We start from the raw sequence: 18,541 nt of genomic DNA, 5'->3' as shown, positions 1-18,541 counted from the left end.
AATACACGAACCATACGAATATGCTGTACACAATTAAATTGAATTGCATTAACATACAACGCATAAAATACTAATTGTTCGTATTAGGCCTAATTTGTAATTAATTTTAGAGAAATCGTTTCCACGGTCATAATCATGCAGAGGTCAAGGACCTTTCTCACAAAATACAGCTAAGGTAAACGAACAAATAAATAAACAAATGCTGAAATAAACCTGGTATCATTTCACACACATTTGGCTCAATAAACCTTTTTGGAATATTAACAAATGTTATGAGGCAAAAATTGTCTTTCTGAATGCCAGTCGACTGATCATGATCTGGAACACCCAGGTTATTATAAAAAGCACTTGGGTTGTGAATAATTAAAGGACACTGGATTTCGAACAAATCAAATTACTTTAATATTGTCTTAATTCGTACTATAATGTGTATCCGCTACAAAACTGTTCATTTTGATGATGGAGGTAAATAAAAATAAAAATTTAACTAAAAAACCAGAACTAAAAGAAGTTGCGCAAAGTTGTGCATAATTTACAGTACGTGTATTAAATTTTAAAGAAATATATTTTTGCGAGACATCACAAATAGAGGTGAAAATTAGCATTGAGTGATACCACGATTTCAACAGGTTAACTTCTGGTTGGAAATTATCGACAATAAACAAATAAACAACGGCACTATCCAGTAGAATGACCAGCAATAAGCCAAATAACTCAATTAAACCCCATATTTTGTATAGAATACAAAGGTATTATTGATTGAAAAATATTATGCAGATATTATTTCATAGCGCCAGAACATCGATGAGTTGCGCATGTGCATTCTGGACTTTGAGACAGTTCTGGTGATGAGTTGCGCATGTGCACTACAGAGTTTCATAGCGTCAAGCAGGAGACTTGAGCTGCACATGCGCCCTGGGCTTTCATAGTGTCAGGCCTGGCAACTATGCTGGGCATGCGCGCTCTGGGGTTTCCTGACTCGCCGGTTTCCGCCATTTTCTATCTTGTACCGGATAAAGAAATTGAACAGAATTGGTCTGATCGTCATCAAAACATTGAAGGGTACCATAATATCCATACTTCGATATATCCGAATATGGAGGAAGACAGCCACCCCAAAACGCTGTAAGACACGTGGAGTCCGACTTTCTGTTCTGCATTTTTCTGTTTGCTTATTGCCGGACATAGCCAACTAGCCTGTTAGCCAGTTAGCTGTTTATCCAGCTAGCCGGCCGCTAGCTCGGACGCCCTGGCGGCGGGGTATCGGCTCCGCTGGCCCTAGCAAGTTCCTGGGTGGCGGGTTAACGCGATGGACAACGTCCTGGGGACAAGCAGTCCCCCTTTCGCAGTTTAAACGCCAGTTATAACGGTTTCCTAGTAAGCGCCCGGCTAGCTAACCGTTTAACGGTTCTGTCGTTGGTTTCCTTCAGCGGTCTCTGACGAGGACAGCAGTCCCGTCTTGATCAGCGCGTCCCGGGGCGCCTGTAATGCCGCTTTTACCTCGCTTTGTTGGCTTTGATAGCCGCCCAGCCCCTGGATTGGATAATGCGCTGTGTTACACGCCACTGTGAGTCAGTCGGGGCAGTTTTCAGTGACACATCAGACTGCCTGCATGCCTTTCGTACGGGGGGATCCGGAACACAGAATTACCGTGACGTTTCCCGGCCCCCTGTGTGTTCTCCTTCTGTGTCCATCAACACCTGCGGATTTTCTGCACATTTGTTCACCCTGTTCCCGGGCTTTGCATGTGCTTGCAGGACCCAGCCCTGCCTGTATGCATTACCGTAGTTCTGTGTACTAACCAGTGCTCAACAACGTGTGCAAATGGTAATAAGGCAGTCTGAAGGAGAGTAGGCATGGATATCCGTGCTATCTCCAAGACTGTATATAAGACGTTACAGTAAAGCATAATTAACGTGAAGAAGTAGCATAACGACACCAGAAAACCTGGATTTCTCGCTCTCTGCGTTTTAAATGCAGCTCATTTCTAATTGGCGGATAAATTGTACCAAAATGGTAACATTTTAGGCAGCTAAAATATGATGGTTCGAGAGTGGCTTCTGAAAGTGTAGGTGGTCTTTGTCACAATGTGTTGTCATGAGTAATTGACGGACCTGCTGCACGACTTGTTCGAAAAAAGTCAAAGAATAAAGTTCTGCGGGAAGCCTGCTCTGAACTTTCTGGGTTTGGTAATATTGGAACTCCATCCAGCTGTTAAAATAAACACTTTATTGTAAGACACCTCGAACGTACCCTTAAGGATCCAGTGTAAATCACGTATTACTCACCGAAATTAAGAATTCTAAAGTCAGTTCTAGGCCCTAAAAGCAGAACATACCTGATATCAGGATGCCTGTTTATCACGAGACACTTTCTGGTTTGAGACCTTGTGTGTTTATACAAAAAAAAGCTGTTTTTATTATGGAATATCAGTACATAAAATGCTGAATGCCTTACAACTGAAACATTCCTCAATGTTTTCCAGCTATGTGGGTAACTTATCCAGAGATGTAACAGAAGTTCTAATTCTTCAGCTGTTCACCCAGATCGGACCTTGCAAAAGCTGTAAAATGATCACTGAGGTAAGAGCTTGTGTTTCATGTCTTGGTGAAAAATGTGTGCTGTATATACAGAGTAAAAATTTGCTTTGTGGTCTTTTTTTGTCATACTCAATTTCCTGCTTAAAAATACACCCATGGGCTCTTCCTTGACACTGCACTTATAATTCACCTGCAGATAAGTGGTCGTCTTCTTTGAAAGACCCTGGAAGTCAATAACTTCCTGCAATCTTATTCACTGCATACATACCCGAGAACTTAGGCCACCGTTTATCTGTGTTTTATGTGCTGTTTTTGCTATCGGTAATACCTGTCATTTGTTATGTTGTATAAGGTCTGTGGGCCCATCTTCTGTCTGATTTAAGTTCAAACCCAGAACCTCCTCTGTGATTGCTGTTCATTGGCAATATTGCTTGTCCAAGCACATAAAGTCAACAAAAATATTTCTGGAGGGTTGATTTTTCATCACTGATTCTGTGTTTTGTTTTTTTTTGTAATAAAGTGTCTGATCTACAGAGTAAATACTGAATTTGCTTAAAGAACTGCTTGTTTCAGTCTAAGTGGGTTCTTTGAAGATGTCACTTCTCATTATTGGTTCCTGTACATGCTGTAGACTGAAAACAGACTAATAGCACATAGATGCTAAGTAAACACTGTACAGCAGAGAGCAGTCACATGAGGTAGAAATGTAAGCTTTGCAGATTTTATTCTAAACCTAATTTTTTGTTGAGTTTGGTACAAAAACACGCTAATTCTCACACACTTTGAGTCATTGAACCAAAGTGTTTGTGCTTCGATTGAGTAGGAGCTATGAAAGTCAGAGGGGTGCCAAAGCACTGAGTCATCGCTGCCGTTGGCCGTGTTGTTATGTTTACCTGTGTCTTCGCAGCTCATCCTAAATTAGTCATTTTCGGTAATGATAGCGATTATCAAACAGCCATTAATAAAGAAAGGCAGTGTGCAGTGGGAGTGCATACTGCATGGCCGCAGCTCCCTACTCGCACCCCGGCTGCCCTGGGCGCCCTTAAGGCCCCCGGGAAGCTGGAGGTTTCTGGAAGCACTTCACCGTTGAGTGTAGCTGCTGATATTTCAGAATGGCAGCTGTTTGGCAGGATATTAACAGGCGGCCTGTAAGAGTTGCCTCACGGTCACAGTTGCTAGTGGTGTGTGCTTATAATATGATCCAGACACCGCTAAGATGCTAGCGTTTGCTGGAATGTGTGTTCTGGTCTGAATTTCAACCGCTGGTCTGTGGGTTCAATATGAAAGCCACATTACAGACAGACAATTTGAATAAGTTAGACAAATGAGGCTCTTTTATGCACTTTCCACATGTATTTACATGTGAAATGTTATGTGGATTAAAACCGACGGCGCTTTCCATGTGTTTCAATGATCACCGTCAGCTGTCATCTTCCGAGTCATGGGCGGAAAAATAAAACATTTGAAGCCACGATGTGTTTTTTGGAAGTTTGATGATTTGCCATCATCAGGGACTTTGTCGCTTGGAATTTCCGTTTACGTTCGACATTACATGGTAGCGGAAAATTGGTCCCAGTGATGTTAACTGCCAGTGGGGAACCATATTTCATATATAATCTGACCTCAATATGCAAAAAAGAAAGCAGGTGGATTGTCTGGAGTATAGCGGTTAGGTTCCAGCGCAGATCGGCCCAAAGACCCATCCACATTGAGCGTGTTTCGATTAACACTGTTTACAACCGATGTTTCTGTCGATTTATGTATGTACGTAGGTACGTGACTTTTTAAATGTCTGACAGAGTCCTATGGAATTCAGGACGCCTTTCTTGCCTGAGGCGGTGATAAGTGTCTGAGGGCATAGCTGATGTGCACGTCTGAGACTTTTCCAGAGCCAGTCAGGGTGCTTTGTTTTGCTCTCATTGCTCCATGCGACGTGCTTGTCCTGGAAGTGAAAGCACAGGACTGTGACGTCGACCTTTGCTCTGCCGCGTGAGCTTCGATTGGCTCGGTTCAGCTCTTCTGTTGGCTTGTCTTTTCTGCAGCACACAAGCAACGACCCCTATTGTTTTGTGGAGTTCTATGAGCACAGGGACGCCGCCGCTGCCCTCGCCGCGATGAACGGGAGGAAGATCCTGGGCAAGGTGAGCTGCAGCTTATCTGTCCCTGAGAGGTTACCCAGCCTGCGTCTGTGCGGCTAATCCAGGACTGTGAAGGTAGATCAATAGAAAGAGAGAAACTTTATTAATCCCAAAGGAACTTGCAGGTTTACAGAAGCGCAACACACACATTTTGACAGTAAAAAGACATTTAGACATGGACAGTAACAATAAAGAGTTGGGGAAGTCAGGGAAAGTATTCTACAGTAACGGCTCAGCAATAAGCAGTATCGCACAGTGGCTTGTACAGTAATGAATAGTATTACACAGTGAACAGATGAGTGTTCTGTGAATGTGCCTAAGCAGTTCTGGTCCATTTTCTCCAGTTCTTTCTTTCTCTTTTTTTCCCCCCCAGGAGGTCAAAGTTAATTGGGCCACAACTCCCAGCAGTCAGAAGAAAGACACATCCAGTAAGCGCCCTGCTCCTCTCTCACATGCACACCGCTCACTGGCCGTCTTCTCAGTAATCGCAGTATCTACCGGTCTGACGATTCGAGTAATCATTTATGCAATTTGTAATGTAATGTAATATCTGCTTTGCAATGGGTACAGGACAGGAATCAGCCCACCGATGACACTTCCTTACACATATGGTCGATTTCGCCACTACTACATCCTTACACACTCCTGTTCGCTTCGTCTTTTGGAAAACGGCGCTCCCCATTGTGCCGCCTTCATTTATAGGTTTGCATGATGCGAGATGTTAATATCGACATGGCATTTCATGCACATGCAACTGTCACATCACAAGAGCCGCGATGGCCTGCTGGACTCCTTAAACCATTTTTACTCAGTCATAGGAAACAAAACTTAATTTATGACGGTTTCTTTTAAACATTTTCGAGTGAAGAGAACAGATCACTGCCACTGAATGGAAATATTTTGTGTTTGAGAAAAAGCCAGTGATTTGTGGGCACTGCTTTGTATCTTTTGGTACAAACTTTGGCAACTGCACCAGACTCTATTGGATCTTGACAGACTCTATTGGTAAATAAGTTTTGTTTAGCTATATAGTTAATATTCAACTAAATATTGCAAAAGCTTCAAATAATTCAAGGTGAACTTTTTCCAGTATTGTTCAGTCCTAAGTTCACAAAAAATATACGGTTATTATGTACCATATTATGTAAGATGGTGTGGCTAAGTGACGGGGCAAACCTTCGTTTTAGCTGCGATTATTTTCACATGCAGGAATCGTGGAAAGCAAATTAAGCAAAATAAGTCAAAGTGCTGACAAAAGCTAGGCTACTCTGCGAGGCTAAATGCCACATATGTGAAGCTAACCTCGCATTATTGGGTTTGTCCACCGAACTTGAATGCCTTCTTTGAGGATTGCAGGCTGTGCTATTTAAGTTCTGCTTTGCAGTAATGACAAACGGCTGCATTTTCATTCACTTTTAATGTGAAGTACTTCCACACAAATGATGCTTTTGCATTTTATTTCAACCCCTGTCCTGCATGCACTGTCTTCCTTCCACCATATTGGTGAAAAATATTATTATTATAATAATAATTATAATCAGAACTTTTTAATAATGGAGTAACAGGCTTCAATCTCGTAATGGTGACAGCTGTACCTCCTCGTGGGGGATCCCGACCCAGCCTTCTGGGGCCTTCGCAGTCCGTCACCCGTGCAGGAGCGTGTCCCCTCACTGTGCTCCCCTCACTGTGCCTTCTGGGGCCTTCGCAGTCCGTCACCCGTGCAGGAGCGTGTCCCCTCACTGTGCCTTCTGGGGCCTTCGCAGTCAGTCACCCGTGCAGGAGCGTGTCCCCTCACTGTGCCTTCTGGGGCCTTCGCAGTCCGTCACCCGTGCAGGAGCGTGTCCCCTCACTGTGCCTTCTGGGGCCTTCGCAGTCAGTCACCCGTGCAGGAGCGTGTCCCCTCACTGTGCCTTCTGGGGCCTTCGCAGTCCGTCACCCGTGCAGGAGCGTGTCCCCTCACTGTGCCTTCTGGGGCCTTCGCAGTCCGTCACCCGTGCAGGAGCGTGTCCCCTCACTGTGCTCCCCTCACTGTGCCTTCTGGGGCCTTCGCAGTCAGTCACCCGTGCAGGAGCGTGTCCCCTCACTGTGCTCCCCTCACTGTGCTCCCCTCACTGTGCCTTCTGGGGCCTTCGCAGTCCGTCACCCGTGCAGGAGCGTGTCCCCTCACTGTGCTCCCCTCACTGTGCCTTCTGGGGCCTTCGCAGTCAGTCACCCGTGCAGGAGCGTGTCCCCTCACTGTGCTTCTGCTTCTTCCAGATCACTTCCACGTCTTTGTTGGGGATTTGAGTCCTGAGATAACTACAGAAGACATCAAAGCCGCTTTTGCTCCCTTTGGTAAAATCTCGTAAGTGTGAAGCTTCATAGATTCAACTGTGATGTGAAACCTTCTGTAAAATATGCTGTATCTCTTACAGTTTGATAAGGTTTTAATCCGCCCAGGCCTTTGCTGACAGAATGTGTTGTGCTTAACCTGTTAGTTTACTTTTGATTATTCCTTTAAAAACAAGAAATTCTACATGAAACCGTGGCCATGATTAATGTCAACATACGCCATTTCACTGAGTAGTCTTGAATATCATAACTGATGAGTTCTGAATTTCATGGAAACTGTTCATTACATGCTGAGTTCTTAAGAGACCTGAGCTTATAGTAAATATGTAGTGAACATTATCGCAATCAGAGCCTGACAGGGGCCCCAAAGCTTAGGGAAGGTGGCCCCTGACCGCTGATTGGGCTGCTACTCGCTGCTGAATGGCCCCAGCATGTGTACGTTATTCAATATTCCCTTAGACATCTATGAAAGCAGTGACATTTCAGCTACTCCATTCTGGTAACTCCTCACATTTTGGGTAATGAGTGCATTCGCTGGCCTCTTGTGCAAATAGCTCAGCCTTGAGGCATCGTAGTATGTTACTGCCGCACAGTGCGAAACTTGGCCGTCGGTGCCGTGTCTGATTGGCTGCCAGGCCGAGCTGTGCCGCGTCTGATTGGCCGCTGTGCCTGTTCCCCGCTGAGGCATAATGAGTGTCTTTTCCTTTAGGTATGGTAAGTAATGGTATATGAGCGGCGAGGAATGACTGTAAAGCTGAGTGTACTGGGATCTGAGCCTGTCTGACTCGATCCTATTGCTGTACACGTCATTGCATTCATTTGACAGACCTGCCAGTAACGTTTTAGCTGACTCTTTGCCAGTATGACCAGTCTGAATTTGTGTGACCTTGTTGTGTTCATGGTTTGCGTAATACTGTTCATAGTTTTACTCTCCTCTCTTAAAATTCTGAAAATGTCAATTTTTCGAAATTTGCAGCTTCCCAAACTCCATATTGGTGGTAAAGAATTGACCAGGAAAAATAAAGAATCTGTTAACAGGCCATGTATGCCTTTTAATTCCTTTTTTCCTCTTTGATATTTCTATATATTTCTATTGGTAGGCTGAGCACCATTAGCAGAACATATGAGTGCATGGCAGACCAAGTAAGAAGTGTTGATTTACTGACTTGCAAGCCCTAACCTTAGTGTCTAGGAGTTTAGATGTTAGTCTGTGGAATGATAAGGGGACATCTTCCCGTAACTATGAAATGAGTCGTAAAATTTAAGTGTAAGTTTTGACTGTAGTGTAGGTTGCATGTTTTACGTTTTCTATATTTTTTAAATTCAGTTTTGCTTGTCAGTTCAACTTTTCTTATCAATTGAGCAAGATCTAGGCAAATATTTACATAATCCTTTTTGGGGTAACATATACAGATGTTCTTCAATACAGTGTGTGTGGTTCCTTTTAATCTGCCACCGTTTTGCAGGTATGAGCTCTGATTAGACTGTCATATCTTCTTGCAGAGACGCTCGTGTCGTGAAGGATATGACCACTGGGAAATCTAAGGGGTATGGATTTGTGTCCTTCTATAACAAACTGGTAAGCCTTCGGCACAGGAAAGTGGATTGACGGACATTAAAAAAAAAAAAAACGTTCAAATACCATGGCATGATCATCCAGCCATTGTGGTGGCTCTGTGATTTAATGTTAACAGGTTGATAAAAAGTGAAAATAGGGTTTTGAGCAGCTCATGAGAGAGTATTTACCCAGTCAGCATTTCTGAATGTGGTCAGCATGATAGAGTCGGTAGATTTCTAAGGCGAGCGCTCTCACTGAGCTGCTTGTTGGCAGTAAGAATGGCCACGTAAACAGGCTGTATGAGCTGACAGAGGTGCCCTCCTTACCCTCTTTGGAGCTGGGCAGCGTGGTAAGGTCGATTGCCTGGTTCTCCTCCACGCTTCTGAACCTCCTTCTGCTGGCCGTGGCTGTAAACGCGGATCATTGGAAAGTAGCCAGCCATCTTAATTTAGACATGGCTACCTCTGTTCAGTCATGACGAGCCTGTGTACCCTGCCGATGGGACACAGCTCAACAGCATGGACACTGGCAAATGTTTCAGGGAGAATACGTATGATGTATCATCTTAAATTGCTCTTCAGTTTGTGGTCTATAAATCCAGACTATGCTGCTTTTGTAGTAAGAAGTTATATCTTTTAAATCTTGCTTTTATAAATGACAAAATCCAGTAGAGAGGAATTTAAAATAAAGTCAGGTCTGGATGAATCACTCCTCTCCATCTCGCACATAAAATATCTCAGATGGGCAGCTTTAGATGGTTTTGGGGTCAGAACAGACCTATGGTGCTGCTCTCCCGTGTCTGAAGGTTTGAAGCAGACAGACGTCGCTGTTGAGAGAGATGAATCCTTGCCGTGTGTCTCCTTTGTGCCCCAGGATGCAGAGAATGCCATTGTGCACATGGGGGGCCAGTGGCTGGGGGGGCGGCAGATTCGCACCAACTGGGCCACGCGCAAACCACCAGCGCCGAAGAACGTGCAGGAGAGTAAGTGTGTCTTCACCGTCATGCTTCTGCTGGCCCTACACTGGTGTTCGGAAAGCAAAAGGATTGACCCTCAAGCTGAAGGAGTTACGCAACAGCGTTTGTGTGTTGAAATCTCATCCACCATCCAGATTCCTTCCTTCTGTGACGTTTGGCTGATGATGCAATCATAATGATGCAGACGTAAGTTTCAAGTTAGCTTGATCGCGCCAGCAAGTGTTATTACAGAAAATTAGTTACATTTAGCTTGATAGTATAACCAACTTTTTATTATAGATTAATCAACATGTTTTATTAGGTTATTAATGTAGAGCTATACTTGACTCAGTAGGGACATTTAACTGATTTATACCCATATTTATAGCTCTAACGATTGTTTCACTAATGTTTTTTTTAGATTATCAATGTATATTTAGCTTGATAGTGACATATTTATTACAACCTCGTTTCCAAAAAAGCTGCTCAAACATAAATAAAAATGGAATGCAGTGATTTACAAATCATATAGACCCATATTTAATTGAAAATAGAACGAAGACCACATATGAAATGTTGAAATTGAGAAATGTTATTGTTTTATGACAAATATAGGCTTGATTTGAATTTGATGCCAGCAACACATTTCAAAAACGTTGGGACAGGGGTCTGTTTACCTCTGTGCTGCATCAACCTCTTCTTTTAACAACACTGTACACGTTTGGGAGCTGAGGAGACCAGTTGCTGCAGTTTTGAAAGTGAAATGTTCTCATTCTTGCCTGATTTAGGATTTCAGCTGCTCAGCAGTTCAGACTCTCCTGTGTCGTACTTCTCATTTCACGATGTGTCAAATGTTTTCAGTGGGTGACAAGTCTACACCCTAGGCCAGTCTGGCACCCGGACTCTCTTACTGCAGAGCCATGCTGTTGTAGTACGTGCAGAATGCTGTTTGCAGACCTAATTATTAACGTAGACACTTGCTGCCACTATCACGCTTAATATACAATTTAAATTTGAAAAATCTAATAAAACATCAGTGAAACTATAAAAAAAACATGTCAGTTATACTATCAAGCTAAATTGGAACGATTTTTTATATTGAATGAATTTTAAAAAAATAAAATAAATGTCAACAGTCTAAATGCCGGCTGCCTCAATAAAGGGTACCTGGCCATAGATTATGGGTTAGCATTACATTTACAGTTGCATTATTACGATTTCATCATCGGCCATACAGCTGACCGACTCGTAACAAGAGGAAGGAATTTGGACTGTGGATGAAATTTCGCACGGCGACTCCATAGTGCTCTCAGCGTATAGTGCCACACAGGCCTGATTCCCTCCAGTCGCTCTACGTGAGCTCATGCGCCAATCATGGCTCCTTCCAGATAACTCCAAGCAGTTGAGATTCGAAGATGTGGTGAATCAGTCGAGTCCTCAAAACTGCACGGTTTATTGCGGTGGAATACAGTCAGGACTCTCGGGTAAGTTCGGCACTGCGCAGTCAAACCCGTCACCTGTCATGGAATACGCCACACGTATTCATTATCTGACATGGATTCATTCTTAATTTCTTTCTCTAGAGCAACTTATGCGGCAAACGTTTTCACCGTTTGGCCAAATAATGGAAATCCGAGTTTTCCCAGAAAAGGGCTACTCCTTCATCAGGTAAGGCTCTTTACGGTAAACCTGCGTCTTTAAAAGTGGGATATCTCAGCAGTTTAAGCGTGGTGTGATAGGTCTAGCTTCTGCATCACCTGCCAATGTGCTGAGAGAGGCATTGCGCTACCTTGAGGCATCTGAATCACACTGTACTTCCTCAGAGGTTATGCTCTGTGTGGGTTGGTCCAGGTGCACCATTAGGGTGACCTCTGCGCGAGTCCGTCAGCCCCTGCGAACAGCGACATACCTACTTTGGCTTCACGCTGAAGGACGTCCCTCGTCCCTCATGGTCCTTTAATGCTTTATAAAGTCAGGTTAGATAATTTTAATTGTCTTGTTGCTCTTTGCTTCTTGGGCATTTTCACAGGCCCAAATCTGGACATGGTGTAGCTTCCATAGTTAGGCTTTCCCAGCTGACCCTCTGTTCAGAAGCACATCTCGTACACAAAGGAGAACTCAAACTGCAGTCCCTCGGGGACCCTCTAGGTGGTAGTGTGGTCACACGCTGGGTATTCCCAGGAGGTCACAGCTTTGCCCATGTCTTCTCAGGTTATCAGTCTGGCTGTGGACGGGGTGGGGTAGATGTACCTTAACGATGGCGTAATTCCTTCCTCACATCCCTGATACACCTGAAATCTGCTCTGTCCTTCCCTCAGGTTCTCCACCCACGACAGCGCCGCTCACGCCATCGTGTCCGTAAACGGCACGACCATCGAGGCCCACGTCGTGAAGTGCTACTGGGGCAAGGAGTCTCCCGACATGGCCAAGAACTTCCAGCAGGTAGGGGGCACCAGCTGAGCCCCACACGCGCACAGGCGGCCATGGCGCTGACGTGCCTCTGGGAGTCACGGCCTCGGTCCGCCCTCTCTATCCTGCTCTTTCAGGTGGATTACGCCCAGTGGGGCCAGTGGAACCAAGTTTATGGGAACCCCCAGCAGTACAGCCAGTACATGAGCAACGGCTGGCAGGTTCCGTCCTACGGGATGTACAGCCAGGCCTGGAACCAGCAGGGCTTCGGCATGGAGTGAGTAACAGCTGCTCGCCAAACTGAGCTCTGGCCAGGGATGTGTCAGTACAGGGCTGTCATTCGCGGCTTCAGGGGCAGTGCCCACCGCAGTGCGGCCTCACTGGACAGAGCCACACACTGCACTGCCATATTCCTGTTTATATCGAATATTTATTTAATACATTTATCATTCATTTAGCCATATGTTCTGATTCAACCATTTCTTCCCTTTATTTAATATTTATCGCATAAGTCTGTACCTCTGCAGTGATCATCTGTGATGTCTTTTTTAGTGCCCTTGTGTTACGTTGAGCCGTCTAATTCTGTTAGATATGTTACCGTCTGCGTAGCGCAAATAGGAATCCCTGTGTATGGACCCCGAGTCGGCGGCTCCGGAGCCGGGTGCAAGGCGCCGCGCTCAGCTCATGTTCTCTTTGCAGGGACTCCATCTTGGCGGCGGCAGCACAGAACATATCGAGGTGATGGACGCCCCCCATTTCCAGCCTGAAGTACCCCCCACCCCCAGACCCCGAGCAGTGTGTAAGCCGTGCGTGTGTCTCTCTGTGTGTCTCTGTCCCCCCTGCAGGCAGACCCAGTCCCCCGCCTGGATGAGCGGCTTCGGGGCCCAGCCCGGCCAGGGACAGGCGGCGCCCGTCATGCCCAGTCAGCCCAGCTTCGGCATGGCCGGCTACCAGACGCAGTGAGCTGGATCTCACGGCACGCCCCGAGAGACAGCGGGAGGTGGGGGAGCGGCGGGATGGAGAGAGAGAGAGAGAGAGAGAGAGAGAGAGAGCGCGGCGTGCTTCTGCCTACAAAGAGTATTTATTTTAAAGCGAGAAGACCTGGAGCCATAGGTGGTGCGATGCCCGTGCCGAAGCGAGCAGGGGGCTTTTTTATGGTGGGGGGAGAGAGGAGAGGGACTCTGCGATGGCATTTAGTTTTTCTTTGGCGAAATTGTGTGTATGAATGAAATAAAGTCGACTAAACTTTTTTTGAAACTCTTGTCTGAATTTTCACGCTGTGACATGGTAAACGCAAACCGTGTCCCCCCCCCCCCACCCCCCTCCCCAAACAGGACAGCCCCCCCCACTGGAGTCTCCCATTGGGACACATGTCTCACAGGAAATGGTAACTTTGCAAAAAATGTAAGTTGTAAATTATTTGTAAATGATGCTTTTTTTAAAAACTGTGGGACCATTTTCTGGGAGGGGGGGGGCACTTTTTCTTTTCTTCATGCTACAGCAGGAGTTTCAGTTATACGAGGCCAATTTGGTAGCAAACGAGCATTTGGGTTCAGGGTGGAGATACTTTGGCTGTCTGTCTTTGCTCAGTCAGTCAGGCCTGCACTTTCGTTTCAGTTTAATCTGACCTCTTTTATACACACGTGTGTATGTCTGTCTGTATGTATGTCTGTATGCACACGGGCTTGCTTTGTTTTATTTCTGTTACAATTTAGCTTCTCGGTCCCAGTTCAATCCTGTCCTGTAAAATGTCAGATTCTGTGCATATTCATGTAAATGTAGCATCGAGACCGTGGGGTTCTGACAAGCTACCCATGTAAATAGTCTTTGATAACTTGGTACCAACGAGGATTTTTAAAGCATGCATTCTTATATCGTAGCAGAAATGTCGAGTTTTACAACCCGAACGCTGTATAAAGTAGATGGAGAGAGAGGTGTGGCTGACATCCTGAGTTTGTTTAGCATAATTTAAAGAGAAGCCTTAATTTTAAGAGCTATATAGCATAATCCCTTTTTTATTTTGCAGAACAAAGCCCTCATAAAATGCTTCTTCTCAGTGGTCAGAGCTTGTTTTCTTCCACAAATGTGTGCCATGCTTCCATTTACAGCAGGATGTTACTCTTCTTGGGTATTTCCTTTAAGAGACATTGGAGGGTGATTTGCATGTTTATAAAATGTATTATCTCCGGGTTGCTTGAGTATTGAGTGTAAATGACCGAAATTGCGTTTGTTTGAATGACGAATGAAGTTAAGAAATTGTTCAAATTCTTACTTCAAAAACGTAAATAAACAGACAATTGGAAATATTTCTCCACTGTATATAGGAGTAAGCCTGTACTTTCTTGTTTGTTTGTTTGTTTGTTTTTATGATGCCATGGTAGGATAAAAATATGCACTGTGGGCTTAGGAAGATGTTCCAGTTGATGCTTTGTGGGCGATTATGGGAACTGGCCGAGTTCAGGCAAAACTCACCACTTAACCTGTCAGTGTTTGACTACAATTAGACTCAACAGTCAATTAAATGTTACTTAAAACTCTCTAATTTTGACTCACCTGCTGTTTGCTTTTAAAAGCCCTTAAATCACGCCCTTTGCACAGGAGCCCCAGGCGATAGATACAGTGTTAGCTGCTGCTCCTATCATGGGGGGTGGGACCCTGGAGATGTTTGTGGTGTCCAGGCTCTGCTGGGGTGGTCTTCTGGACTTTTCCACACATGCTGCAGCTACCTTGCAGTGTAAAAATAGAACAGAATGTACCATCTTGCTGTGCCAGAGGCAGCGACGCACTGCGGCCGTGTTACTTTATCCATGAGCGTGTACTCAGAGGCCGTGGAGCCAGAAGGCACCAGGAGCACCACCACACGTACTCCTGAGGAGGCCTGAAGAAGCCGGCCACCAGCGCCCTGACCACCCTAAACTGTGGATGGCTGGGTGTGGGTCGATGAGCCATGATGAAATGAATCCCTTCAAGGTCTTCAGGAATTAATGGGTGCATTACACTTTAAAAACGTGTCCATTTGCACAATGAATTGCGACATGGAGGTAACCAGGATCCTGTAATCCCAATGCCAGGGAGGTGTAGAAGTGTTTCTGCACTCGGTAAACATAGCAACAGTGTTACTTTATATACGAAGGTGGAGACGGCAAACAGCTGATGGCCTTGGGAATGCTGAAGGGCAGCAGTATCGGGTCTCCGGAAGTATGCGCGCCAGGAACAAGCCATCCAGCCCCTGACAGCAGACACCGCTGTACGAGGGCCTGGCACAGCAGGACGCCGCCTCCGCGTTCCGAACCCGAGACCGCTGGATCACGGACAGGGGTCCGCGAATGAGTATGTTCCAGAGTGTCAGAGTGCCATTCAGCCCACAGGCTTATGCTGTGATGACCAGCTGGCTCTTCAGCCTAAATGCGACCTGCCTTACACCATTATTCGAGAATCATTTAACCCCCCCGGGAAGCTGGTCATGTGCATTGGGAGCAGCTTCTGGTGGACAAACACGTTGTGGTTCCCCAGTTCTCTGACGTCCTGCACCCTAGGGAGCAGTATGGAGATCCCCTAAAAGGTGTGGCCTTCACAGCGCTGCTGAAACCTAACCTCTGCCCCACACTGAAGGACGGGCAAAATGAGGACTGGTACAGAGGTGCTTATTGGTTCTGGCCGGCCTTGTCTCCTTGTTCTCATTGGACAGCTTCATTGATGTGGTGAAGGGCCTGGCCTGACACTCGAGTCAAATCATTCTGCTCCTGTCATCAGGGGACCGTGCCGCTGTGATAGGCTATGCCGCCTTAATCTGCAGCGCGTTAGAGTACACCATGCTAGGCTACACCGTGTTAAGCTATGCCGTGTTGGGCTATGGCGTGTTGGGCTACATCAGCTCCATGGCTCCTCTGGCTTCTCACTCTGCTCTAATACGGTACAGAGACCATAATTTACCCAGGTATTTATCATGACGAAGTTTGAATCACCATCCATTGTCCTTAACACAATTAGCGTTCAGTGACCAACATACTGGCAAATTTTGAAGACAAAAGGATTAAAGGAGAGAAAGTGAATGATGATATTATAACGTTATGGACCAAAATAGGCAGTGCCCTCCCCCCTTCCCCAAAGGCTATAAAAACCCCCAGGCTGTCTGAGGGAGTGTCCTCAGTCCACCAGGCATCCTGAGAGGGTAAAAGTGTGTGTGTGTGTGTGTGTGTTTAGGCATGTCACTTGTCATTTTAGTCACTGTATAATCTGACCTACTTCTAAGAGACTGATATTTAAAATGAAATTTAGCTTGGCTAGGTTGTGCAACTATTTGAAAAATGCATGCTCTTCAATGGCTGAAAGTGGTTGCAATTGCCATGCTGAAAGCAAATGCATGCACCGCAGTGTCATTTTTAAAAAAAAGTCAGTGAGGTTTGAAATAAAAATGGCTGGGTTAGTTCTTCTTAATGACTCACTCTAAGGAGCTTCATAGCTGGTCGTCGTCTGCCGTCTGGCTGGCTGTTTATACTCATACTCATGTGTCCCTGGGCATCTTCTCAGGTCCTTCTGAGCCACCATCTGCACCAATGTCAGCCGCTGCTTTTATTCTCGGCCGTCATGGGAAGGCTTTCCTGATGCGAGCCACAGGGGGGTGCACTGTGGGCCACCCAAGGTGCCTGTCGGGGGGTAGGGGGCACCGGGCGTGGCTGGCGGTGGCAAGGAGCGGCCTGGAGCAGCAGGCTGACTGGGAGAGCCTGGGCATCTGGCTCGACGGCCCTGTGGACCTGCCGCCCACATCCTCGTACTTCAGTGGCGTCCTGCGGAAGCCGAGTGTGTCCAGCGTGGGACACGCCAGCCAAAGGGGCAAAAGGAGGGAGAACGAGGACCGCTTCTCCATATCCCGGCTCTCCGAGGACGTCATGGTCTTCGCCGTTTTCGACGGTCACGGCGGAGACTCTGCTGCTGAATTCTGCTCCAGGAATCTCAGCCATCTTATTCAGTGGGTTCAAGGCTTTCTTGTACCGCATGAGGCTCCGTGTGGAAAATTTAGCCTGCAAAACATAAACACTATCTATTGCTCTCTGCAGGAGAAATCTCAAACAAGAGATGGATCTGGAATCAGTTCTCATGAAATCCTTCCTTCAAGTTGATGCAAACTTTCTTCAGAGCTTTAGGGACACAGAACATGGTGAGGTGCTCCGTGTTCCTTTGGCACACATCTCTGCGCTCTGTTTTTGGAAAAGCCTGCATTTGGCGCACTGCATTAATACTGAGGGGCGTAATGTCCTGCAGTGCGGAGTAACGTTACCCCCCTTAGATTTCACTGCATGCCATGTAAGGTTCCCTCCAGGCCTCAGTTTTAGTTTAAAATCTTGTAGATAATTAAAAATGTATGTGACCCATATTCTGTGCTTACAGTGGCCATAGCCGTTGTCAAATTTAGCAGGGGGCGTGACATGGTGGTACCCGACCGCGAGAGCGCTCCAGTTAGCTGTTTAAAGATGGCGGAAACTGTCCCCTTTCAGACGAGTTCCTGTCTTCCGGAACGACGGCCACTGTAGCTCTGCTGCGGCAGGAGTCCGAGCTCGTGGTTGCCAGTGTGGGGGACAGCCGGGCCGTCCTGTGTCGGGAAGGCAAAGCCGAGCTCCTGACAGAGGATCACAGCGCCAGGAGGAAGGACGAGCAGCAGAGGTACTCTTGGAAAATTCTAACATTTTGCTTCCTGATGCTGGATGAGTGTGGCCACCTCTTCCCCTTCACCTTCATCAGGCGACTTTTCTGTCTTAGGATACAGGAGTCTGGTGGTTTCATTCACTGGAACAGCGTAGGGGAACCTTACGTCAATGGAAGACTGGCAATGACGAGGAGCATCGGGGATTTCCGACTGAAGCCTTACGGGGTTATTGCGCTGCCAGAGATCACAGCCGTAAATGTATGCCAGTCCTTCCATTCTGGTTGTGTCTTGTTCAGTCTGTCCCTTGCCAAGACTTAAACATGTTCATTGTCTCTTCAGGTGGACCACGAGAATGACAGCTTCCTCGTTCTGATGACAGACGGTGTGAGTGGAATCATGGAGAGTCAGGAAATGTGTGACATCGTGAAGAAGTGCCAGGATCCATCAGAGGCTGCCTCCATCGTCAACGACCAAGTACGCGTCACGACCGCCTGAAGCAGAAGAAGTTTAACTCTTTGTTAATTTCTGCTGACATATTTGTTAAAATGGGGCTGACATGTCCTGAGGATTGTGGGTGATGATTGCTGACCCCCCCCCCAGATGATGTGCTTGCATAATCATATGAACTTTTCACCAATAACAGGCTCTGCAGTATGGAACGCTGGACAATGTGACCACACTGGTAGTCCCGTTCGGGGCCTGGGGCAAACACAAGCGTGCCTTTCCCCCTACCAGTTTTGGGAGGATGATGATGGCAAGTTGCCGCTGGAGCTGAAGTACTTCTCAGAACTCAGTACTGCTTCAAGTTCTGGTTCATTGTCTGTGAGAAACATGGACTGTGGAAATCACTATAAAGACTCTTTTCTTAAAGAAAATAATACAGTTGGGTGCCTTGATGCACCCTTAAACTTACGTTCCAGGTTTTTGAGGAATCTCAAGGTGTGCGCACACACACACACACACACA

General features: G+C 46.2%; 2 protein-coding genes across 4 annotated transcripts; both read left to right on the top strand.

The window, feature by feature from the left end:
* The first annotated feature begins 941 nt into the window (after nt 1–941).
* tial1 (TIA1 cytotoxic granule-associated RNA binding protein-like 1) lies at nt 942–14,250 on the top strand. 3 transcript variants are annotated; one of them, XM_023833703.2, is made up of 13 exons: nt 942–1,125; nt 2,486–2,582; nt 4,583–4,681; nt 5,052–5,106; nt 6,935–7,022; nt 8,513–8,588; nt 9,441–9,549; nt 10,911–11,006; nt 11,106–11,190; nt 11,841–11,964; nt 12,069–12,208; nt 12,631–12,669; nt 12,777–14,250. In XM_023833703.2, the coding sequence occupies exons 1-13, from the start codon at nt 947–949 to the stop codon at nt 12,892–12,894; spliced, it is 1,305 nt and encodes a 434-aa protein (XP_023689471.2). In that variant the 5' UTR covers nt 942–946; the 3' UTR covers nt 12,895–14,250. The 3 variants fall into 3 exon arrangements, with proteins under 3 accessions (XP_023689471.2, XP_023689472.2, XP_023689473.2); XM_023833704.2 differs by lacking the exons at nt 942–1,125; nt 2,486–2,582; nt 4,583–4,681 and adding an exon at nt 8,110–8,152 and having other exon boundaries at nt 5,077–5,106; XM_023833705.2 differs by lacking the exons at nt 942–1,125; nt 2,486–2,582; nt 4,583–4,681; nt 5,052–5,106; nt 6,935–7,022 and adding an exon at nt 7,056–8,052.
* Nucleotides 14,251–16,487: 2,237 nt separating this feature from the next.
* Nucleotides 16,488–18,487, top strand: LOC111855077 (protein phosphatase 1K, mitochondrial-like). Its single transcript, XM_023833706.2, has 6 exons — nt 16,488–16,900; nt 16,989–17,089; nt 17,427–17,592; nt 17,689–17,833; nt 17,915–18,049; nt 18,219–18,487. The coding sequence occupies exons 1-6, from the start codon at nt 16,488–16,490 to the stop codon at nt 18,348–18,350; spliced, it is 1,092 nt and encodes a 363-aa protein (XP_023689474.1). The 3' UTR covers nt 18,351–18,487.
* Nucleotides 18,488–18,541: the final 54 nt, after the last annotated feature.

This window comes from Paramormyrops kingsleyae, chromosome 3 (assembly GCF_048594095.1).
Source record: "Paramormyrops kingsleyae isolate MSU_618 chromosome 3, PKINGS_0.4, whole genome shotgun sequence".
Lineage (NCBI taxonomy): Eukaryota > Metazoa > Chordata > Actinopteri > Osteoglossiformes > Mormyridae > Paramormyrops > Paramormyrops kingsleyae.
The sequence above is the reverse complement of the archived record's forward strand: the minus strand, read 5'-3'. Positions and strand labels throughout refer to the sequence as shown.